Source organism: Rousettus aegyptiacus, unplaced genomic scaffold (assembly GCF_014176215.1).
Source record: "Rousettus aegyptiacus isolate mRouAeg1 unplaced genomic scaffold, mRouAeg1.p scaffold_m13_p_7, whole genome shotgun sequence".
Lineage (NCBI taxonomy): Eukaryota > Metazoa > Chordata > Mammalia > Chiroptera > Pteropodidae > Rousettus > Rousettus aegyptiacus.
The window spans coordinates 60,142,810-60,167,879 of NW_023416310.1; the positions used below are offsets into that span (position 1 = coordinate 60,142,810).

Genomic DNA, 25,070 nt, shown 5'->3' on the forward strand with positions numbered 1-25,070 from the left:
GTGGCCTCTGGGTGCAGGTCAGGGCTCCTCGCTTATTGTTGGCGCGAGGCAGGGGCGTCTCCTTGGCCCCGGCACCCCGCCGGGCCGCCCCCCAGTCTCCTGCCCCCGGGAGAGCAGCGCGCGCGCCGCCGGCCATTGTTGGGCCCCACCCCGATGCACGTTCGCGCCGCGCGGGCGGCTCGCCCCGCGCCCTCCCCGGCGGGGCTTCGGTGGGAATGCGTTTCCGCCCGCTTTTCCTGCCGGAGCAGGAAAGGGGGAGCTGTTTTCTCTCTCCTCGGAATATATTTTCGGTGTCCCGTGTCCCCTCCTCCCTCGCCGCCCGCCTGCCTCCGCCTCCCTCCCGCTCCGCCCCCGCCGCCCGGGCAGCTTTGTCTCGCGGCCTCGCGCTCACTCGCCCGACTCTCGGCGGCGCCGCGGCCCCAGCTCCCGGCCGGTCTGCAGGCGCGCGGCGCGGGCGCGGGGCCTGAGGCGCGGGCGACGCCCGGGGCTGCCGCGGGCCGCGCCATGGACTGAGCGCCGCCGCCGCCCGCGCACGCTCCGTCCGCCCCGCGCGCCCGGCCGCCCAGCCGCCGCCCCGGCCTCGCCAGGCGGAGTCCGGGCCGCCGGCTCCCGTGCCTGCGACGGAAATCATCCAGAAATCGATAGCCCCATCCCTGCTCTTGGTTTGGGTGGCAAAAAGGGAAGATGGCGAACGACTCCCCTGCAAAAAGTCTGGTGGACATCGACCTCTCCTCCCTGCGGGTGAGTGGCCGCACGGGCCGGCCGCGGGGCGCGCGGCGCGGGGAGCCGGGAGCCGGGGCCGCGCCCTGGGCCGCCGGGCGCTCGGGCGCCGCCGCGGGCAGAACCGCGGGCGCGGCAGCCCCTTTGTCTGCCTGTGTTGGCATGTGCGGGGACCCGGCGCGACCCCCTGCCGCCGCCCCCCCCGGCGCCCGGACCTTGCACCCGCGACCCTCGGGCGCTGGGGGACCGCGCTGGGCGAAACCCTCGTCTTTGTCACCGCCCTTTCTCTTCACTGCCCCGCTTTATTGATTCATTGTTGTGCAGCTTTCAAATGATAACCCCTCCCCTCCTCCTTGTCTAGGATCCTGCTGGGATTTTCGAGCTGGTGGAAGTGGTTGGAAATGGCACCTACGGACAAGTCTATAAGGTCGGTGCGCGGCGCCTTCTTTGTTTCCCGTGGCATGCTGAAACTTCTGGTGGGGGAGGACCAGCAGGGTGATGAACATGCTGCTGACCGGCGGCCACGCCACTTGGGCAAAGTTGGGAAAGGGGTTTCTCCTTGCAAGCCCTCTGTTTTTGAACAGAGTTGATATCCAGGCTGGCCTTAACAGACCTCATTTCCTGGCTTTGAGATAAGGAAATAAGCTACACTCTTAGGCATGCACTATAATAAAATGGGAAAGCATTTGTTTCATAAGACAACCTTCATTTTTTTTTTTTTTTTTGCTATTTTGTTTTTCCTCCAAATCTAGCCTTCTGACTTTGTGTGTTAATTAAAATTCAGGATAGGCAGGCCTTGCCTATGATTATCCTAAACCACTGCCGTGGCCTTCTTGAAAATTGTCATCATGTTTCCTCTTTTGAATGCTTGCCAAAGTGCTCAAGGTGAGGAGTTTGGTGTTACTTGGGACACTTTATAATTCAGTCATACACATTCCACTGGTGGAAACATATTTTGGAGAAGCAGGGAGGGACGTGTGTTTGGGCAACAGGAGCAGGAAGAATCGCAGTGTGTGGATTATAAAATCTGAATTCCAGGAATAACCTGTTTGACAGGTGTGTAATTGAAACACACATGAGGGAGAGTTGAGAGGAGTCAAGAGGATGCCCAGCTTTCACACCCACCCCAGGTCTTTCTCTCTTTTTTGACACCCCCCCTCCCCACCCCAGTGGCAGATGAACTAATAAATCTGGAGACTCTGAGTCTGCCCTGAGTAGCTGACACCTGATGGGACTTACAGTGCTGTTTATTTTATCCAGTGCACGTTCTAAGGTTTATGAAAGAGCTGTAGGTAATGGAGGCACAGGCCTTGAACGTTTGAAACAGAATGCCAAATTTTCCCTGCCCCAATTCATTTCCTATACTAAATGTTTTCTGAAAGTTATCTGCATGGGGTATATTTTTAGGTATTATAGTGGGTATAAGGTTGAGAGAAAAAATATCTTATGAAGCAGGGCTTTGCGGCTCCGCATGAAGAATTGTCATTGTCTCATTAAAAAAGAAGGGGGCACTTGGAAGCTGACTGTCAACATTTTCTTAGTGCAAATTAAGTGTGGATCCTATTGTCTCTTCTGCTTTAGGAATAAGGTTTATCTTTCACTTAACGCCTCTCCCCAGCCCCAACATCCCCTGGCCTGGGCTGTGTACTGGCCTGTGGTCTGAACTTGAGTCAGTATTCTTAGGTGATCTCAAGTGAATTAGCCTGTGTTTTGTTGGTTAACTGTTGGGGCCTCGGCCAGATTTTTGAATTTGAAAGGGAGCCCTGTTAACTCAGCCTGCTGGTCTCAACTGAATTTTGAAGCCTTTGGAAAATTTTGGGAAAGATTGTGTTGCAACTTACTGAGTGGCCTGGTAACTGACTTAAAGACATTCACTCTAGCCCCTTTGTTTGTTTTAAGTACCAGTGGGTTTTTTTCTAAGCCTTTCCCCCCTCACCCCCCCAAGTCTAAGTGGTGAGTGTACCCTTCCAAGTGAGTTAGTCAAAACTTTTGACCTGGTTACACAGTAGTTGGATTGTATCTTCTTGGGTCAGCAGGGATGTGAGGGTGGGTGAAATAAACTAGAAGCCAGCAGTCTGTTTTTAAACCATAAGAGAAAACAAAGTGTATTAATTGGTTTTAAGGAGTGGGAGTTCTTTATAGTAGCAGGTTCATTGTTAAGTTTTTGCCCCTTCCTCATTTCCTCTTGGGTTCCATCTCCTCTTTCACCCAAGCTTTTGAAATAGGTTTGCTGAGCTCTACATTTGAGAAATATTTACTACAGAGTCTGTACAGTTGAAGAGAAATTCTGAAATGCAAATCTAAGGAATTAAGAAATCTGTGTAAAAGTGGCATACAGTCACAAACAAAACAGTGTCTGAGATTTTGCTCACCAGTACTATTTTATTGTTTTGGAAAACTTCAGTATATACAAGGAGAAAGAGAAGATCACACAGTTTAACTGTTACCAGAGCACATGACTAATCTGCTATCTGTGGCCTTTGCCTCCCCTCCATTATCTTAACCATTTCACCCATAAATACTTCAGTATGTATCTTTTTTGTTTTTTAGATAATTACAATGCCATCCTCCTAAAAACTTAATTCCTTGGTATCAGACATTCAATGTTAACATTTTCCTGATTGTTTCTTACATGTTTTCTTACTATCACCAGTTTTTAATATTTATGAACTGGTACTACTGGGAAGTTCTTTAGTTTTAGAGATGGTCGAGGTAGCAGAAAACATCTCTGTTCTCCCTTCAGATGTGTAATTTTTAGAACCATTTACATTATGCATAGAAGTTTATTTAGGATTTTTGTTGGCATGATTTACATATGGTTTTTGAATTAGATTATTAACACTAGCAGTTTATTGCTGCTAAACATTCATTAGTGTGAACAGCATCAGAGTTTGGAAAATATTTGTGACTGTTCATAAAGAATTTTTTTTTTAAAGCAACTTCAAGGTAAAATACCTCTAAGCTGAACAACTTGTGGCCCTAATTTATTTCATTGTTATAGTGTCTATTTTTCACTTTTCCTGTGGACTTTTCATTTTTTAGCAATAGTGGTTTGCTTATTTTGAGAATACTGCATGTGAGTGAGTGGAAAGAGGGAGGTTTTTGTCAGTTTTGATATGTTTTGTGGAAATGGCTTGTTTGGAGGATAGTTTATAATCTCTGTATCTGAGAAAAGTAGTAAATGGTATAGTTGAACAGTATATAGCTATATTTTAAAAAAAGTTGAAAAGCAGGATGTATTTCATATAGAGAGATTTATTTTTAGCCTTGGGTTTTTGAGGGATCATAGGGAAGGGTACATATAAATTAAAACTTAAAAAAATATGAATATCTGTTCACAGAGTTTTATTCAGAATACCATATATTTGTAAAAGAAGTGACTATAGGATAATCTGCATGTTGAGTAAATGTAGTGAAATTTAATTATTTTCATCAAAGGGGAAATGTGTAGCGTGAAAACTTAAAACTGGAAATAAATCAAAATTTGTTTTGTATTGAATTTTTTTAGTTTTAGTATTTAACCATTTTTCTTTTTTCTTGGGGTAACTACTCTTATTTAGTATTTCATGAGCATACCGTGTTCCAGAATGACTTGGAGAAGGAAAGTCCTGTGTCTGCAAAGGTGCTGTAGGGAGTGAGAGGGGACTTTGGGGAGTTTAGAATTCAGTGGGTGTGGTGTCTGGAGTCAGGGCTTCCTCCCACGAGGGACTGAGTGGCTTGACTCTGTCTGACCCTGACCTTGGAGGTCGATGAGGAGAGTACTCTAGGCCCAAAGATGGTAAGCAGAACCAGTACTCAGTTTGTGCCCCCCCACCCCCAATCAGGCACTGTGCTAACACTGTTCCCCTCATTTTTTGAAGAAAGATAGGGAGGGAGGGTGTGTGTGTGGCAGAAGGCCCGGGGTGACCTCTGACAATGGCAGGAGGTTTAGAGAACGGCGGGCATCTGGAAGAGAGGTTATTTGCCTAAGATTTGAGGAGGGGCTCATTTTTTGAGAATTGAGGAGCCATTGTAAGTTGTGTTGAGATTGGAAGTAGATTTGATCAGATAATGCTTTGGGAGGGAGCAGGAGTGATGGGTGGCCTTAGGCCACTGTCCAGAAGAGAGTTGGTGAAGAGTGGTAGCAGTGGCAGTGGCAGGAGAGGGCAAGTTTTGGGTGGATTCTTGGGCTCCGCTGAACCTGCTGAATTCACTCATTCTCTGTTGGCTTTGGTGCAGCCTTTAGAATGGGTGCACTGCATGACCACTGGGTTCCGAGGAGCCATGGGATTTGCGAAAGTGCTGAAATTCCTTTCCTTTACTCTCCAATAAAGTGCTGCATAAATTGTGTAGCTTTTAAAATCATCAGTCTTAACGTTTTGAAGCAAGCACTTAAACTGTTATGCGGGATTCTCTAAATCAGGAGTCCCAAGCCCTGGGCCACGCAGCAGGAGGTGAGTGGTGGGTGAGTGAGACAAGCTTCATGTGTATTTGCAGCTATTCCCCAGCGCTAACATCACTGCCATTGTCAGGCAGTAGATTCTCACAGGAGCATCGGTCCCCGGTCCCAGAATGGTTGGGGACTGCTGCTCTAAATGTTATCTTGTGAGTGTAGCATCTCTTGTTCCTAATGAGAGGCAAAGACATCCAGCGAGGCAAAGCAAATTTGGTAGAACCGGAAGTTTCCTTTAGGAGCAAGGGCTGATCTGCCGCTAAGTGGCATGTACGGACTTGTTCTGACACTGAGTTCCTTCGTGCTGGACTGGGGAAGGTGGAAGGAAGCCAGCCCTGTTGAAAACGTGTTAGTGAGTGTGTAGCTCTCTTAAGAAATCAACCCAAACTTCCCAAAAGTGTTTTGGAACTAAACTAAATCAGGACATCAAAAGCCTTACAGAACATCTCATCAACAGATGACACACTGCTGATGATGGCTTTTTAATTACTTAATGCTTCAAATTTTGTAATAAGTAAATGTTAATTTGCATAGCTGCAAACTTGTAGTTTGCTCTTTTAAACCAATTTTGGATATATGAATATTTCTATATATTGACATAATCCAAAAATAATATCTGGGGGCGTTTTTGGTATAGTGTGTGTTTGTGGAGTTTTGTAGACTGATCCTGGAAGAGGAAAGATGTTTTTTGAAATAATACTACTTTTGAAGTAACACATCTGAAGTCGGTGTGCTAAGCCAAGGGATGATCATCTGAGGAGTTTATTCCCAGGGAACTAAAAATATTATAAACTAGGTACGTGTTAACTTGGAGATGGATGCCTTGACACATGAATTTCGTACACAGTCTTTTATTTTTATTCTTTGATTTATTAGTAAATTCTTGGTTATTTGGTGTGAACAGCTGCTTGACCTGAAGGAATTGCCTAAACTAAAGTGTCAGATGGTTCCCATCTCTCAGTTGTGTTAAGTTTATGTCTGTGCTTCTTATCATTAATACCAGTACTTTCATTTTTCTGCATTCCAGTCATTAAAAATATTCGGCAGACAGGTACTGCTTTCAGACCCAGGTCGTCCAGGTTCTGAAGCAGAGCTTTTGCCCAGAGGGTAGCACTAATGTGTGGCGCCCTGGACAGCCTACTCCCCATTACATTTACAGGTCTGTTGTGGACGTTGGAAGTGAAGAGTATAGAAGTACAGAGTGTGTGACAGTTGACTGTATTAAGAGTCAAGGACTTACACCGTAGGAAGTTCTCAAAATCAAAACTACTTATTTAGAATTTGTAATTTAAACAGTTGAAACAATTTTAGGTTACCACCTTACCTTTTAAAATTAGTGTTTTAAAAACTTGTTTGTCTCACAAGTAGATACCTAGTTAGTGGATTGGGGGGTCATTCCATAAAGTACTTGCAAGTAATTGCTTTAAATATTTACTATGAACAGATTTTTCATGAATTGAAGTCAGTTTCTCATACTACTCAAGAATTACCAGTGTTAAAATATTAAGACACATTTAGTTTGGTGCCAATTATTTGATTTTCACGGGGTAGAGATTCCTAAGTACTAATTTAATTTTTGGAGAATTGGTCGGCAGGTGTTTTTTTCTAATTATATAATAACACAAAAATTGAATCAAGATACGTTTTTGGATGTAAGAGGTATCGACTAGGAAGAGAATGGGCAAGGCCAGGGTGATGCTCTACTATCAATGAGTGACCAGCGAGGCAGCCATGCATTCTTAGGTTTTATAATGTTTTGTGACTGTTCACCAAACAATGTGATATTCTGTAATGAGGCTGGCAATAGCATTACCCAGATGGGAAGTGGTGTGCGAGGAGTCACTGACTTGGAAGGCACTTTCTTTTGTAAGAATTTCAAAAGGAAAGACAGAATGATAAGTTTTAGGATGTCCTAAGCTTTTAAAACTAGGTATCTTAGAAACTCTGACAATCTGTAGTGTTATGAAGAACTTAGAGCTAAGTTAAGGAGATGAGAAGCAAAAGGATTAACCACGTGGAGTGGTTTCTTGCCACACTGACAGCCCTCACTGCACTGTTGCCTGGTGGTGTGGATGTTAGGTGTATGTGTGGTGGAGAAGGATGCAGGGATGGACTGGATGCAAAATGCCAAATATATACCATCACCTATACATCATGTGATATCTCTGTTTCCTCAGGTTCCCCACACCGCACACTGCACTCAGACACAACACATGCACCAGTGTGTGGAACCTGCTCAGGCTTCAGTGTGCTTTTTCAGCCTCGGCAGGGCATCTCTGTGCTGTAAAACAGTACAGATAACTAGAAAAGGGAAATGAAAAAGTAGGCATATAAAAATACCAGCCTAAATCTTTTTATTATTAGAATCAAAGGACATAATGTTACCCTGTCAAATAGCTGTAAAAATTTTTACAGTTATTCTCAACTTCTGAAATTGCCCTGCTGTGTGTGTCCCACAGCCTGCAGACTGTCCCTGGAGGGGCACGGAACTGCCAGAACTGATTCTACCCCAGGCTCCTTGTGTACACTCAGGTCGATTTGCTGCATTGGCATGCTGCAGATTGGGGGGCCACCATCCACGCCCAGCAGGTGCCTCCCCCACCCTTGGGACACAGGGAGCCAGAGCTCTTGCCACTTGCAGTTTTGTACCTAATTTGCCTCTGATCCTTGGGACATTGCTGTTTTCTCAAATATGGCAGAATATTGACAGATTATCCTGTTAAATTTAAATAACTTAAAAAAACCACTTTTATGTTATGAATTAAAAACTTCGTTTTTATTATATGATAAGTAAGGCCTTAAAAAACTTATCAAAGTTATGAATGTACAATCAAGTGATTCTAAAATTCTCATATCAAAACTATTCCTAGAAGGCATCTATTTTTAATGCTTTTAGGTGCTACAGCTGAAATTTACTGCCAGATTTCTAAATGACGTGCTTCTGTGGCTGTTTCTTGATTTATCAGTTTTATGCATTTATTGACTTCTATTAACAGTGGTTTCAGTTGTTGGACTACTTCGCGTAGTTCTATAGGAGTTGAAGATTTAGCTCTTGTACTCATCTTCTTAAGTGAGCACATCATAACTTTGGGTTAAAATGAAATCGTATTATCGTGACTATATAAATATCTCTGAGCCAAGCAGTCTAATATGACTGCATATCCTTTTTTAAATACTCCTCTCTTGTGTTGTCTTACTTTTTCATTAGCTTAGTTTTCTATGTACCCGTTATTCCTTTCCTCCTCAGATGCTCTAAAGAAGGATACATGAAATGCTCGACTAACTTAAACCTTTGTCGACAATTTTTTCAAATACGTAAATATGTCAGGTAATTGATTGTTTCAGATAATCCGTTGATGCCACTTTTTTTTTTTCCTCCCTAGAGGTACCTCACAACTGGTCAGGTATGGTTGCCGCTTAACTGTTTACCTGAATGTCTCTGTTTCCTGGGTATCACAGTCTTCTTTTTCAATTTACCTCTATTTTCCTGAGGCACAATCCTCTAGTGGCTTTATAAGAAACGGTGCATGGGGTGTAAAGGTTTCAAGTCCTCAGGTGGCTGAAAATGTCTTTATTCTTCTTTCTGTAGGATTTGTATATTAGCTGGTGGACAACATTCTAGGTTGAGTGTCTTTTTCCTGTGGAACTTTGAATACATTGCTTTGGTGAACTTTTAGGATATTCTCTTTATTTTTGGTATTAGATATTATGAGTGTCTTTTGTTGTTACTCACTGTTCTAAGTATTTGGTTAATTTTTTTTTTTAATCTGGAGATGCCTTTTTTCCCTGGGAAATTTTTTGTCTTTCCCTCCAACTTTGCTGCTTTCTCTTTCTAGAAGTCCTATTAAATTACTTCTTTGATTTTTATTATCTTTTCCTGCTATTGTTATTTTTTTTTTTTAGGTCTTTTTGCTCTATTATGAGATGTCTGTGATTTTACATTTCATTATTTTTATTGAATTTTTAACTATCATTTTTAATTCAGAGCAGCACTCACTTTTTTTTTTTTTTTTTAAATGCATTTGTTCTTTTATGGATCTCTCTCTCATCGCTGAGGATATTGAATATAGGTTTTTTGGGGGTTGGTTTTCTTGTGCTCCTGCATTTTTCCATTTTCCCTAGATTTCATTATTTCTGTTTATTTTGGTCTTTGTCTTTTATGCTGAAGATTTCTTCTTAAATGCTTGGGGGTTCATGACTGTTCATATTTAGGAGTAAAGCACTAGCAATGAACTGGAGCCTCAGTGTACATGGGCAGGAGGTTCTTCAGCATAGGGAGGACAGAGCAGTACATTCTCATGCATGGGGAATCCCATTTCTAAATACTTGTAGATATTTTCTTTGGGGCCAGTTTCTCTAACAAGAACACTTGGAGGCTTTTCTTGCCTACGGGTTCTGGAATTAAGGGCAGAGACCAGAGCCTAGAGATCCCACAGTCTGGTATGTTACTTTTCAACCCTGTGTCCTTCCCCTTTGCTTTGTCCTCTCATCTGAGCGTTTCTCCCTCAGTTCCTTCAGGGACTAAAGCTCTGGTTTCCCACAGGTGTGGAATGGTTGGGTAGCCATCGTACTGCATGAGGTAGAGGTGGGTCTGGGGTACCAGTTCTCCTGATTTTAACCTTATACTTCACGTGGTATCAGTTGCTTCTAAATGGTGGTCTTCTCACGGTTCTGAGGGGCAAAATGCCTCACTCTCGATGTCCTTCTCCGTAGGCACTTAGGTTGTCCTGTTTCCCTCTTAGTGAATTACTGCTCCATCCATTTTTTTAGTTGTCAAAACCTGATAGAAATGATCTCTGCTTCACCTATCTCTTCCCCTTTATTTCTTTATTCTTCTGTATACGTTATTGTCATTTTTATGGGCTTTAACCACTATGTCTGTTGTGATCAGTCCACCAGCCTAGAAGTTAACCAGTAATTTTATCTCTGATTTTAAACTTTTTGGGGTTTGCTCAGGTGTTTGCTACTCTTTATCTAGAACAATAACTAACAAAAACAACAATAGCAACAACAGAAGTGAAAACAGGAATAAAGCAGTGCTGGCGCTTGACCTCTGTGCTGATACTTAGTTTGGGTGCTGCAGGCCCGCGAGATGAGGAGGAGCAGGGGCAGTGCGGCAAGACACAGACCAGTGAGCAGGCTCGCTGTTGCTCTCAACAAGCCTCCAAGAGATTGAGAAGCTTCTTCAGGTTTTTTTAAAAATAGCTCTATGGAGGTATAGTGTATGTATTGCGAGAGTCACCCACTTCAAGCTTAACATTTCAGTGATGTGTAGTAAATTTATGGAGTGACGCAGCCATCACCACAAGTCAGTGTTAGAACTCTTTCGTCACCTTAGCCAGATCCCTCATCCTCGTTTACAGTTAATCCCTGTTTCAGCCTAGAGCTCCAGACAACCACAAATCTATTTCTGTCTCTCTAAATTTGACTTTTTTGAACATTGCACTTAAATGGCATCATATAGTGTGTGGTCTCTGGTTTCTTTCACTTCATATCATGTTTATGAGGTTCATCTACACTCAGTGTGGTAGCTCGTTTCTTTTAATTGTGGAATAGTTTTCCAAAGTGTGGATACGATGCCGTGTTCTGTCTATCTGTTCACCAGTTGGTGGATGTTGCAGTTTTTGGTTTTTGGCTGCTGTGAAAAATGCATTCATCAGGTGGCATGGCCTGGCAGAACAAGAAGTGCTGCCTGATGGGACTGTACTTTGGAGTCTTACAAAGAGGGGAGCAGGAGCGGAAATTTATCTGCCTGAGTCCTCCCGTATCTCATCAGTATAACCAAAGGCTTCCTGGTTTGTGACCCTGCGTGCCTTTCTCTACTTCCCTGAAGTCTTTCCCTTACCCACTCTCATTATTAGTCATCTCTGTGAGTTTAAGTTGTTTTCTTTAAACGTGAATATAGTTTCTTATTGCTGTGCAGACTTGATGGTTCACTGCCAGTGAGGTCATTGGTATCAGGAACTAGGCCAAACATGTAGTACCTTCTCACTTTTGGGGGGATTCCATTGTGTAATAGCCAGCCACTTGCCATGTGATGCTCAAGACTGGAATTTTCCTTTATCACAGGTAGAAGCTGTTGACTCATTGGGATTTAAAAAAACGAAAGAAAACAAAATCTATTCTCTTTGATCAGAAGGATGTATACCAAACTAAATAAATGATTTGTTAGGTTATATGTAGGGAAGACGTTTACTCATTTGATTCTTTTCAAGCATACCTTTCAGAGTATTTTTATCATCTTTTATTCTAAAATACTTTTATGATGGCTTTTATTAGGTATTTACTGCATTCAGATTAAATCCATTTAACTTTAATAATAGTAAACTTTTTGAAAATTCTCATACTTAGAACTTCCGTTCTTACCTCCTATCATAACAACAGAGTACTGTTGGTGAGCAGAGCCCTTGGCCCATTGCTTTTTCTGTGACTCTCTAATTGCTATGTAGTTTTATTACTACTCAGTTTTGAGATCTCAAGTCAAAGACTGATATTACCTGAATTAGGTACATCCAAGGGATATACAGTGTTTTTGGAATCCCAAGGTTGGCACTGAGTATTGCCTGAGGTTGAGGATGTGCATTCAAGTGATGTACACTTCATTGAGTGTAGTCATTCACCTGCTGGGGCACGCTTTAAAATCTGGGGCCTTTCCTGTTTGAACTTGGCGTATTAGAGGATCTCTGTTCTCTGTATGTTGTACATATGTTCTCTCATTCATTCTTGTTGCTCCTTCCATTAGTTACCAGAAAAAACTTTGCAGATGTTCAGCTCTTTACACTTCAGTGAGTTGAGAGCTTAGTATATGTTCTCTGTTCCTCTGTAGACATTTTGATCCTGCTCAGCTAGGCAAGCTTCCTTTCAATCATATTACTTAAGTATTTAATGCGTACTTGATACGTGCCAGGCACCATGTAAGGCTTGCTTGCTGGTGACAATGAATAGCAAGAACAGTCAGCCCATACCCTTGTGGAACTCAGATTTTGAGAGGGTGATACTGAAGGTGGGGAAGAGCAGGGCTTATGGAGTGTATAGCTATGTTGGATCTGATATAGTAGATGAGGTGGCATACACAGTGAAGCTTTGTGATTTAAATTCAAATTCTCTGGATGAGGCATAGATGGGTGAGGAGCAAGGAGCAGTCAGCTTGTAGTTAGAACAAGCCTTGAGCTGATGACTCCTCATCTTGGTTCTTAGAACTTGTAACAAAGATAGGAAAGTGTGTTCATTGATTACGGTAATTGCTGGCCCCTTTCAGTTTGCCTGGAGCCAGCTGTCCTTGGGAGGCCTCCTGTCCTGTATCTGCTGTTTAGGTGTGCATTGCTGTTTTGAATCTCCCGCTTCAGTTAAGAGTTATCAGTTTATCCATTTAGCACCCTCAGCATCCCCAGAGAAGGAGGGTGGCTGTCACAGCTGCGAGTGTCCTCTGAGCAACACCTGGAACCCTATCTGGAGTATTTGGTGGCCGGATGGCCCAGAGTAGGCCACATTGTGCCCTGTTGCACACACAGAGACTGTCTTACTTGTGTCTGCTGCTCCCCTTGACCTTAGGGCTGAACGCAGTCTCTGTAAAACGGGAACAGTGGGACCGTGTTGTGGTATTCATATAGTTTTTAATAAGTTTCTGGAGTTCAGGCTATACAAGGAAGTGATTTAAAAGGTGAAGTTTTGCATTTATATTCAGGTGCTGTATATTTGCTTTTTGATACTATAGGATTTTCTTAAGCCTACTGAGTAAAATGGTTTTGTGGATTTATTTGAAAAAAATTTAATATCATGTGAAATATTTCTCACCTTTCTCTGATCATGCTAGGAAAAAGGCCTTTACTAGCCATCAAAGTGTGAAATTCTTTTTGTTTTATTTTGTTTAAACAAGGCCTCTGTCAGTCATCAACCCCAAGGCAAATTAGACATTTCATTTGTTTGCTACTCAATTAGCTGAAAAAATATATATTCTTTTTACTTATTATATGTAAAAAAGTGATTGAAATATTAAATGTAGGATGTCGATTTTTTTCCCCTTGACCTTTAATACTGTTTTATTTCGTTTTGGCTATTTCTGCTGTGGACTTGGTCTCATTGATAGTTTGTCTTCCCCACCCTTTTCTGCTTTCTTTTGGATTAATTAAGTGGTTTTATGATTCCATTTTCTACCTTATTAGCCATAACTTCTGCTTGTATTGTTTTACAGGTTGCTTTAGGGTTTATAAGACACACTTTTAACTGATCACAGTTTACTTTCAAACGATATATACCTCATGTACAATATAAGAATGTTACAACAGTATCACTTTCATCCCTATTCGCCCTTACAGTATTTTATTTTTATATGTTATAAATTTCAAAATATATTGGTGTTATTTGTGTTTAAACGGTCTTTTTTTTTTTTTTCCCCTCAAAGCTATTTTTTAAAAAGATATAAATAGTAAGGGGAGAGCCCTAATATATACATGCATGTGGCCAGCATCTTTGGTGCTTTAGTCCTTGCATAGATCTGTATTTCTGTCTGATACCATCTTCCTTTTGCCTAAAGGACTTACTTTATTATTTTTTTGTAATACAGGTCTGCTGGTGATGAATTCTTTCAGTTTATATTATGTCTGAAAACTTTTTTTGTATGCTTTCACTTTTGACAGATAGTTTTGGTGAGTATAGTATTCTAGGTTGCTGGTTTTTTCTTCCAGTATTTTAGAGATGTTATAACACTCCACTGTCTTCTTACTTGCCTTATTTCTTTTGAGAAATCTACTGTCCTTATTTCATTCCTGTATATATACATGGCTTTTTTTTTTTTTCCCTGACTACTTTTAAGATTTTCCCTTTGCCTCTGTTTTTGAGCAATTTGATTGTTATGTATCTTGGTGTATGTACATTGCTTGATGTTTTTATGCTTGGGGTTTGTGAGCTTTTGGATCTCTGGGTTTCATCAAATTTGGAACAATTTTGGTCACTGTTTTTTCTTCACTTCCCTTCCCTCTTTTGTGTTTGGGCACTCCCTTTACATGTGTAGTAGGTCACCTGAAGTTGTCTCAGTTTACTGATGCATCTTTCCTTCTCCTGCCCTTTGGGCTTTATTTTGGCTTGTTTCTTTTGCCATACCTTATGTTAATTTATCTTTTCTTTAGTGTTGACTCTGCCATTAATCCCATTCAGTGTATTTTTTATCTCGGATATTGTGTTTTTCATCTGTAGAAGATTTGGGTCTTTTAAAATATTTTCTAAGTCTCTACTTAACTTTTTGAACATATAGAATACAGTTATAATAGCTGTTTTAATGTCCTTGTCTGTAATTCTAACATCTGTGTTGGTATTGGGTTGGATTTGATAGACTATTCACATTATTGGTTATATTTTCCTGTCTGGTAATTTCTGAGCGAATGCCAGACATTATGAATTTTTATCTTGTTGTGTGCTGAGTTTTACTTTATTCCTTTAGGAATCCTTGGACTTTGTTCTGGGGTACAGCTAAGTTACATGAAACTAATTTGATCCTTTTTTGTCTTTTATGATTTTTGTCATGGAGGTCTTGAGTGATGGTCATTCTAGTGCTCCTCATGCTCCACTGCCACGATTTATTTTTTTTTTTACGTTTGGTGTGAACAGACACTGTTCCCATCCCTTTGTGAGCACCTGCCCTGGTCCTGTTGATCATTTGAATAGTAGTACCCTTTTTCCCTCAGCCTTGAGTGGTCTCCTTATGTGCATGTGGCCATCATTACTTGGCTGACTACAAAGAGTCCCTCTGCGCAGCAGAGGAGCTGTTCTCTCTGTGCAGCTCACGTCTTTGGTACTCTCAACTGGAACTCTAGCTACCGTGGTCTACCTGCACTCTCAGGACGTCCTTCTCAACTAAGGGTGTCTCTTAGGCTCTGCTTGGGCTTCTTGTCCCTGCGTCATGCCCAAAAATTGTAAAGGAAGTAAGTCCAGGCAGTTGTGTGACTCACTTCATTTGTTTCCTATCTCTCAGAGATTTATTGTTTGATGTCAAGTTTCTTGAAAACCTTTGTTTCATAAATTTTGTATGGGTTTGTTTTGGTTTACAAAAGGAGAGGTAAAACCAGTCCCTGTTAATTCTATCTTGGACAGAAGTAAGTCCAGTGGTAAGTCCAGTCTGCCTCTTTGTTCACTGACATCCATTCATTATGAGATATCAGCAAAATGAAAAATGGTGAAGAAAACCCCCCATCCCCTTTTGATGAGAGTAGTGGGGAATAGAACAACCTTTTGATTTTAAAAATACCATTTAAAAAAATGGTTTATTGATAAATAATTCAAATATCACACTATTCACCCATTTAAATTGTACAATTCAATGGCTTTTAGTCTATTTGCTGAGTCGTGTAATCATAGCTGCATTTTAGAATACATTCATCACTCTAAAAAAGAAACCCTGTACTCCAGTCTTCCTGCGACTATTTCTCCACTTCCCCACCTCAGCCCTAGGCTACCACTAACTTACTTTCTGTTTCTATATATTTACCTGTTCTGGACATTTCATATAAATGGAATCAAACAATATGTGTTTTGTGATTGGCTTATATCACTTGTATGTTTTCAGGGTTCACTCGTGTCATATTATGTATTGGTACTTCACTTGTTTTTATTGCAGAATAATATTCCATTGTACGGGTACACCACATTTTGCCTGTTAGTTGGTTGATAGGCCATGTGAGTTATTCCTCCTTTTGGGCTATTAGGAATAATGCTGCTGTGAACATTTGTGTACAGGTTTTTGTATGGACTATATTTTCGTTTCCCTTGGGTCTGTATCTAGGATTGGAGTTGCTTGGTCATATGGTAATGCTACGCCTAACTTTTTGAGGAACTGTCAGACAGTTTTCCAAAGCAACTATATACCATTTTACATTTGCATCTGCAGTATATAAAGGTTTTAGTTTCTTGGAACCCTTGCCAATAGTTATTGTTATCTATCTTTTTGATTGTAGCCATCCTAGCAGTATCCCATCTTAGTGGTTTTGATTTGCATTTCTTTGATGATCAGTGATGTTGAGGGTATTTTCATATGGTCGTTGGTTATTTGAGTGACTTCTTTGGAAAAATGATTATTCAAATCCTTAGCCCATTTTTAAATTTAATTTAATTTATTTTATTTTATTTAAAAAATGTTTGAGTTGTACAGTTTCTTTATGTATTCTAGATACAAGTCCTTTGCCAGATATATGACTTGCAATTTTTTTCTCCCACTCTTTGGTTTGACACTCTATTTTCTCGATGGTGTGCTTTGAAGCACAAAGACATTTTAATTTCGATGAAGTCCATTTTATCCATTACTTTTGCTGCTTGTGCTTTAGGTGTCATAGCTAAGAAACCACAGCCTAAGCCAAAGTTATGAAGATTTACTCATGTTTTAAGTTTTATAGTTTTAGCTCCTATATTTAAGTCTTCGATCCATTTCAAATTAATTTTTGTGTGTGGTGTGAGGTAGTGGTGCAGCTTCATTCATTTGTATGTGGACTTACAGTTGTCTCAGAGTCATATGTTGAAAGCACTATTCTTTTTCCATTTAGTTATTTTGGAACACTTGTCAAAACTGCTTGACGTTAAATGTGAAGGTTTCTGAACTCTTTTTTTTTTTTCTTATTAAAGTATATAGACTCTTAATTCTATTCCATTGGTCTCTATATTTATCCTATGCCAATATCACACTGTCCTGATTACTGTAGCTTTGTAATACATTTTGAATTTGGAAAACTTGGAAGTGTGAACCCTCCAAGTTTGATTTTCACAAGAACCTTTTTTTCCCTTCACCTTTTTTCTAATGACTGACCTTAGCACATAGGTTCAAGAAACCATTTTTTTGCAATTGCCAAAAGTTTTGTTAATTGGGACTTATTCTTCTCATGATTAAAAGCTTTACGGTTTTGCAGACTAATGTCTATTCGTACATATGTCTGTATCACCTAGATGTAACCTTCTCCCTACCAAATACATATTTGTGAGAGAGCAACTAGAGATATTTTCGAATCCTCTTTCTCCTGCAAATATATTAAGGAATAATTTGATAATGTCACACTGGTTCTTTCAGAATCTTAGTGGCTGTAAATTCCATATAGCACAGAAGAGGAAAAAATTAAAGATCTAAGGAAATAGAACCATTTGGAAGTCAAGATATCTAGATACTCTACCTAGATTAGTTTCTCATTTATTATAAAAACTTAACTGTAAAAACTCTATTCCAGAATATGTACAAATTACATACCTAGATATCAAACCTATCATGATCTGAATGGTACAGAGAGATGTGTTTCTTAAAGAAGATTAAAGACTCTGGCCCTGAGCTACTAAGACATAGTTTTCTGTGGACTTCAAGGGTTGATTAATCAACAGTTTTTGTTAAACCAAATCTTTATTATGATTAAAATATTTCATCTAAGAGGAAAAAATGTGCTTTCCTAACCCAGTATTCCATTTTGGCAGTGATAAATGAAAACGTTTGTCATCTCCCATCACCCTGACCCCACAAGAAGTAACAGATACCCAATGAGCTTTCTTTCCATTTCACTTACAGCCCTGAAACTCAGCTGGCCTGTGACAAGAGCAAGTTGTTTGATATCTTTAAGAACCTCACTCATACAAAACAGATAAATCTCAAATCCAGTTCAGAGCATTGCTTCCAGAAACAGTGTTCACTTTAAAGCCCTTTGGAAATGCGATGGTGCTACATAGACACTAATGACGTTTTGTCAGGTTTAGTTTAACTTTTATTATTATTATACTCCCAAAACATAGTTTTCATTTAGCTTTTACAATGACTTGTTTATGTTAGCAAAAGAGGAAGTACCCTGAACACAGATTTCATTCTAGCAACCTGTTCAGACTAAATTACAAGGAAGGAAGGTTTTGCTAAAGAGCATTTCCTCTGCTTGTAAAGGAACCTTTGTTGAGAAATGAACTTTAACTCTGAGATGATTATGCCATCTCTATGCTATGTACTTAAGAGACATAATTATCTTAGATTTCAAAAGAGGTTCTTTGAAGAAAGCAGCAAGGCAACCCCTCTTCTCCTAAAAGAGAATAAGAAATGTGTTCTATGACTGTCTGACAGAACTAACCATGAGAAGTGTCTTCCCTTTCATTAACTATGGGAAAGCATCCACACTAACATCAGCCAACCCTGAATAACAGTGGAAATGAAAACTCCTTTTTGAGTCCCTCGCAGAGCTCATTTGAATGTTCTGGTAATTATTCCCATGTTTGCCCATTGAATGTTAGGGGTGGGAGGAGGCTTGCAGATGATCTAGTTCACACTTAGGTAAAATAATGGGTCTAAGATTTGTTTGAAAGAGGCAGTAGACCCCTTTTAAAAATCAGAGTTCATTAGTCACAGATATGGGACTTAAACCTACCTCCTAGTTAAAAAACAATTCAAAAATTACTTGCCACCTAACATTTCTTCTGTGGATCCCTTGATAATGTTTAAGTTTTCAGAGAATATAATAAAGGTATCAGACCACAAGAACAAATGTATGTGAACTCCATACCTGTTGTTAGTTTTCTGGAGCTACTATACCCAAAACCACAGACTGAGTGGCTTAAACAACAGATAGTAATTTTCTCACAGTTCCAGTGGCTGGAAGTCCCAAGAACAAGGTGTCGGTGGGTTTAGTGTCTCCCGAGGCCTCCCGTTGGCTGCCGCCTCGCTGTGCCCACATGGCCTTCCCTCTGGGCATGAGCATCCCTTGTGTCTCTGTGTGCATTCCACATTCCCTCTTGGACACCAGTCAGCAGTCACAACCTCATTTCAACCTAATTGTCTCTTCAGAGGTTCTGATCTCCAAGTACAGTCACATTCAGAGGTACTGAGAGGTTAGGCCTTTGATATATCAATTTGGGGGCAGTAATGACACAATTCAGTTTTTCATAATACCATAAAGACACAGAATAAAGACCATAAAGACACAGAAAATAACTTTGTGCTCTAAAGTACCAAAGCTTTATTAAGTACTGAAGCTTTATTAAGAATTTCATTTTTTAAAACTAAGAAGCATATATGGCCTTCTGTTCAGACATCTAGCATATTTATTCAACACAAAAATACTACAGACTCTGCTCTAGATGATGGAGATACAGAATTGGCAAAAAAGATAGTCCATGTTTTCATGGAGATTTAAGAAGACAGAAAGTATGTTTTCAGGTGGTGATAAATGCCTCTTTCGGGTGGCCTTTGCTGGGTAACAAACCACCCCCAGAATTAACGGCTTAAAACTACCATCGATTTATTTGCTCATGATTCTTTGGGTCAGCAGATTGGCCTGGGGCCAGGCTCAGCATGGTGATTCTGCTGGTCTCTCTTAGGGCCCCTCGGGCAGCCAGCGGCAGTCACCTGTCAGGCGGTGATTCTGCTGGTCTCTCCTAGGGGCCCCCTCAGGCAGCGGCAGTCACCTGTCAGCTCCCCAGGAGCCGCACACTGTAAGACAGGGGCTGGCAAACTTTGTAAGCACCCTGTGGGTTTCTTTGTGATAGTTCAGTGTTCTCTTTCTCTTCCTTTCGTTCATCATTAAGGAATATTGAAAATGTTGTGGACATTGTATCAAATCCTATTTCAGGGGATTGAGATGGAGATATAATGCTGACCTTTTTTAATAGTCTACAAAACAGCCTGATAACCATTAATTGCAGTGTTAGCATATGTCCTGTTTTACAGCTAGGAGTTACTAGTTTTCATCCCATTTATTTGGATAGGATGATAATAGCAAAGTGACGAAAGGCATAAATTGCTTTGGCTTTAGGTGCTTGAATACCTCAGATCATGTGTGGCAACACTACCTGCTTTTCTTAGCTCCACAGGAAATGAGAATAGGGCTTGGGCTGTAGGAAGTCCTGCACACCCAGCTTTTAGTATGCAGGCTTCTCATTGGTTGTATAGGAGAGTAAGTAGAGTTTATTTCCTTCCCCAAAATGTTGATTATGAAGGGGAAATGAGATGTATTGACAGGTGAATTAACCAGATTGTATCTGAAATTTCTGTGTCGGAAGATGAAGTTTGAAGATGAGTTTCAATTCTTAGGAAGAATAAAGCAAATGGCGGGGTTTGAGGCTTTGGTGCCTGAAGCTAAGACTGTCATATGATAACTCTTGGTATCTTTACTTTACATGCAGGGAAAAGAACAAACTCTTGAGCTGAGCTATTTTTAAAATTCATAGCCTTCTCTTATTAGTGGAAAACTTGGCATGGGCTCTATTACTGGGTGGTTTTCAGTTTCAGTGGGTTAGGCACGTGGGGGCGCCTGGGGTGTGCCATCTGCTGTGCGCAAGCCATTTGTTTGAGAGTCAAGGGTGTTTCACAAACAGTGATTTTGGTGGGTTCAGAAGAGTCAGGATGTGCTCAGCTTAGTGAAGACTCATTAGCCTTGATAATGTGATTACTTAAATTGATGGAAATGAAGAGATGTGAAGACAAAATAGAAAAATGCTGACATTGGAGGCTGGATGGATTTGTGGGAGATTTGGAACCAAAATGCTTTATTTGAATTAGTAAAGAGAGGGGATACCTTGACAGTGTGTTCAAAAAATAATAACTATCTTGAGTGCTGACTCCATGAGATCTTTTATAGACAGTCCCTCTTTGTCCTTATCTTACATGTGCGTAGAGAGGTTAAGTAATTTGCTTATAGTCACATAGCTCGTAAGCTTTGGAGAAACCAGATTTTAAGGACTTTCTGTCCTCGCTTTTAAGTTTAGCTCTTAACCATTTGCCAGACTGACTCTGAGGGTATCCACAGGCAAGAGTTGATAGGCAAGATGTGACTAGGCTGAGAGAAGGCCAGAGAGCTTGGGGCCCTCGGTGACCAGGGGAGAGGAAGCAGGTGGAGTGAGGGTGGGGTCCAGAGGCTAAGGAGGGCTGAAGTTGCTAGCCCTGAAGGTTTTCTTTTTCCCTAGTTTTCTGTGCCTTGTTGAGTGCTTCTCATCCTTTACTGGGTGCTTGACTCAGCTGGGGAGCTTGTTAAAAATGGAGACTGTAGATTCAGTAGGTCTGGGGTAGGGCCTGAGGTTCTGCATCTCTACTGTTTCCAGTTAATGCTAAAGTAATTTTACACTTTGAATATCGAGGACCTAGGCAGAGAAAGGATTTAGGGCAGGGTGTGCTGGTGGTTAGCAGCAAATTTAGAGATTTTAGTGGAACACAGTTGTTAGGTGACTAATTTGGGCTGGGGTTATGTCTTGTCTGTGTGGCATGAAGTGTCTCATGTATTGGTGATTCCACGGACGGACCGTACCTTTTAGCTGGGACTCCAGTCTCTCTGAGACTCACAGGATGTGTATGTAGGGCAGGCTGTTAACGATGGTACAGCCGGCCGCTTAGGTTACAGGTGAGCAGTGAGGGGCTCTGTGGCCTGGTCAGGACTAGGGTCCCAGAGGTCACTCTGGGGTCTCCCCAGCCTCCGCTATGAATGCTTTTTCTCCCTCTGGGCTGAGGGCAGTGCAGCAAAGTGCTTCCCCTTCCACCCAGTTTGGTGATTTGGTGAAACAAGAGTCAGAATAAGAAACTGGTTATGATTCTGCTATTCTGTTGCAGTTTGTAGTACATTTCCTGGCACAGAGTGTGTCAGAGAGTGAATTAATACAGGTCTGGGTGAGGCAGTCATAGCTGGTCAGGCCAGCGATGGTCTCTGAGCAATAACCACGAGTTTCTGGTGAAAATAGGGGACTACACTGTGGTGTTGCAGACCCAAACAGTGGCAGGTCTTTCACACAACAGCTGTGTTTTGAGTCGAGAGAGGGGGAAAATGGGCAGGTGTAAATATAGCAAGTGGATAACTCAGGGAAGACTTGGAGGAATGCTTTTTTAGTTATTGATTCCATGCGTTCTCTTGCATCTGGGAAAATAGGCAGTAAAAGTATCATTGTTGGAGTAGAAAATTCAAAAGCCTGATGATGAGAATGAGGAAGCTCTAAAAGGGGGCTGATGGATATAGGTAGAAGGAACTTGAAGATTTAAAGTACTGTTGAGAAAGAAGCAAGGAAAATATTGGTGCGGGCAGAGATATGCATGTGACAGTGGTACCTAAGTGTGTGTCTTTTGCGGGGATGGCGGGTAAGGTCATTGGTTTTATGTTGAAGTCCTGGAGTCCTAGAATGATAGTTCTGGTAAGATCTTCAGAGAGCCTTGAGTTCACCCTCCCACTTTTTGCCCAGAGAAAATCTCATGGATGTAGAGAGCTCAGATGGCTGAAGATACTTACCGGCTGTACAGTAGACTGCCAAATGGACTTTTACATTTTGCCTACACTGACTTGTTGACACGCTGCCTTTCTCTCATCTCAAAAAAGTATACTTTTACTGAGTGCCTGTTATGTGCGGTCACTGTAATAAACATTGTCCTTACTATTATTTCCTTTTGATTTTTAGAATGTGCCTCCTGAAAATTCAGAGATTCAAGCTAATTCAGTAATCTTTTGTTATTGTTTTCTTAATGTGGGAATAATTACTAGGTTTGTGTGTCTTAGGCTTCAATTTGGAAAGCAAGTGGAATTATTGCTGAATTTCTGGTTTTGGTAGAATTGTATAATATTTTGCAGTTTATTGCATCAGGCTAGTCTTTAGAGAATGGCATTTTTATACTTGAGTTTTCTATGGGACATATTAATAAAAACCACATTTAAAAATTTGTCCTTTGAAGGCGCTATGCTCTAGCTGAATTGCCTTTAGCTCACCGCTAGCCGGTGCTTTACTGATGTGAATTCATACATATCTCTTATCTAAGTAGTGCAGAAATAACATTCCCATTTTACAAGCAGACCATTGCAATTTAATTTCCATTGTAGAACATGTCAGTAGGCTCTGAGGTTAAAGAAAGAGAATAAAACCTAGAAATTGTCAACACTTCATGGGAGACATTGATATAAAGGTAATCCCTTAAAGCGACCTTAAGAATCCAAAATCCACTCTGAATGCCTTTAGAGAGGTTCATGGTCATCCTTCCCTTCCCTTCCCTTCCCTTCCCTTCACTTCCCTTCCCTTCCCTTTTCCCTTCCCTTTTCCCTTCCCTTTTCCCTTCCCTTTTCCCTTCCCTTTTCCCTTCCCTTTTCCCTTCCCTTTTCCCTTCCCTTTTCCCTTCCCTTCCCTTCCCTTCCCTTCCCTTCCCTTCCCTTCCCTTCCCTTCCCTTCCCTTCTCTTCTCTTTTCTTTTTTCTTTTCTTTTGTATATAATACAAAAACATCTTGTCTAAACTCATCCACGAGTAAGATTTTCTTGTAAATACTTGCAGTAAATATAGGAGAGTGTTGCCAAAGATGTTTAGTTGTATATAGTAAAGGCAAGAAAAATAGGCTTTGGATAAGCACAGAATGTGGATAAAACATTTGTACAACCTCTGGAAAACTCTTAGAATCACTGTTTTTGTTCTATGAGGAAAGTTTCTACCTTTGCGCCACTGTGTGCCTTTGATAGCTGAGACCCTGGGCCAGAAACCTGGTGGATAGAGGTTGTGGGTTTCACATTAAGAAACTTCATAACGACCTTTCGTAGATTTGAAGCGTTTACTACTTATTTTTAAATTCTTTGTTGCCAGTCTTTATTGAGATTGATAAGAAATTGTAGTTGGCCTGCTGGAGTTAAGTGACCTGTTGACTGTGGAGTGAGTGGAGAAGGAGTGTATAGGGTACCTGGTCTATGCTTCTTCCTGCCCACACTCAGGATGCCCTTCCACAGCCCAGCCTCTCCAACCAGTCCTTTGTCCTTGTCCCTTGCAAACTTGTAGGGACAGGAGCTCATGGCCACCAGTATTTACATCATTCACAGTTAGAAACGTCAGTTGACGTTTTTCTCTCTCTGCAGTATCTGCCCTCCTGGCTGGTGATTAGCCAGGCTGTGAAGACCCCACTTATGTTTCCTCAGGGCTTCGCAGCTTTAGCCTGAGCACCTGTCAGTGTTTTTTTTTTTTTATGTTTGACACCTCTCTTCTCAAGGGACCAGGGGGATTTCCTTCAGTGCTGTAGTGGTAGAGGACCAGTTACCCCGAACTGGTCATTTCATCTCTGGGTCTCAGATTCCTTTTCTAGAAGAAGAGGGGGCGGGCCAGCGTGGGCCCCATATGTCGCAGAAGGCAGGCCCTTGGAAACCTCCAGGACAGGGATTCGTTAGAAGATTGAAATCTAAAGGACATCAGGTTCTACCCGGAGGATGTCTCGAGAGAGTGTTTTGGGTCTAAATTGGTTTTTTGGTTTGGTATCTTCGCCACATTTTCTACATTCACAGGATTCTTTCTTTGGAGGGAATCAAACAAAAATTAGCTTTGGGTCTAGAACTTAAGGAATAGTTCTCTACTAGCTGTGGGAGATTTACGCTGAGAAATTACAAACTGATCCCAGCACCTACCCAAACCTCTTGGTGCAGAAATCGATATTTTTTTCTAAAGCTCTTCCAGTGACCACGCAGCCAGGTTTGAGAAATACTAGTTTCAAAATTACTTACTTCTTATAAATAGTGAAGCATTTGCATATTAAGTAATAAATGTCTGGTGTTTACTTCAGAATATCCCTGTGCAAGGAGGGCCGTGGGTAGGAGGAAAGAGGGAACAAGATTTCTGATTGACCATGCATTGATAATAAAACTGGTGATGGATGCACAGGCCTTCACTCTACAACTGTCTCTGCTTTTCTGGTGTTTGACGTTTTCCATGCTAAAAAGGCAAGCAAAGAAGTTTCGGATTTGAAACCTTTTCCTCTTGCCTATTGTCTTTATTATGTAGTCACAAAAGAGAGAAGGTCAGTGTGTACCATGTTCCTCTCATCTGGGACTTACCTGGATAATGATCATCCCTGGCCTGAGCTTCTGCGAGCTCACTGGAACTGCTGGATGTGTTAACCAACGTAGTGATGAATACAGAACTTATCCCCTTTTTGGCTTCAGGTCTACAGAAAACATGAAAAGAGCCATTGTCTCATACAGTGGTCTT

At 41.2% G+C, this 25,070-nt stretch overlaps 1 protein-coding gene across 39 annotated transcripts in view; it reads left to right on the top strand.

Annotated features, from left to right (window-relative positions):
* Positions 1–529: 529 nt before the first annotated feature.
* The window catches only part of MAP4K4 (mitogen-activated protein kinase kinase kinase kinase 4), a 173,148-nt gene continuing 148,607 nt past the window's right edge, over positions 530–25,070 (top strand). For 13 of the 39 annotated variants that reach the window (XM_036224520.1, XM_036224521.1, XM_036224530.1 and 10 more), the window contains exons 1-2: positions 532–741; positions 1,082–1,147. In XM_036224520.1, the coding sequence (XP_036080413.1) occupies positions 685–741; positions 1,082–1,147 (123 nt within the window). In that variant the 5' untranslated portion in view covers positions 532–684. Of the gene's footprint in view, positions 742–1,081; positions 1,148–25,070 lie in introns of all 39 variants that reach the window. The other 26 variants (XM_036224533.1, XM_036224547.1, XM_036224526.1 and 23 more) reach the window with 5 other exon arrangements.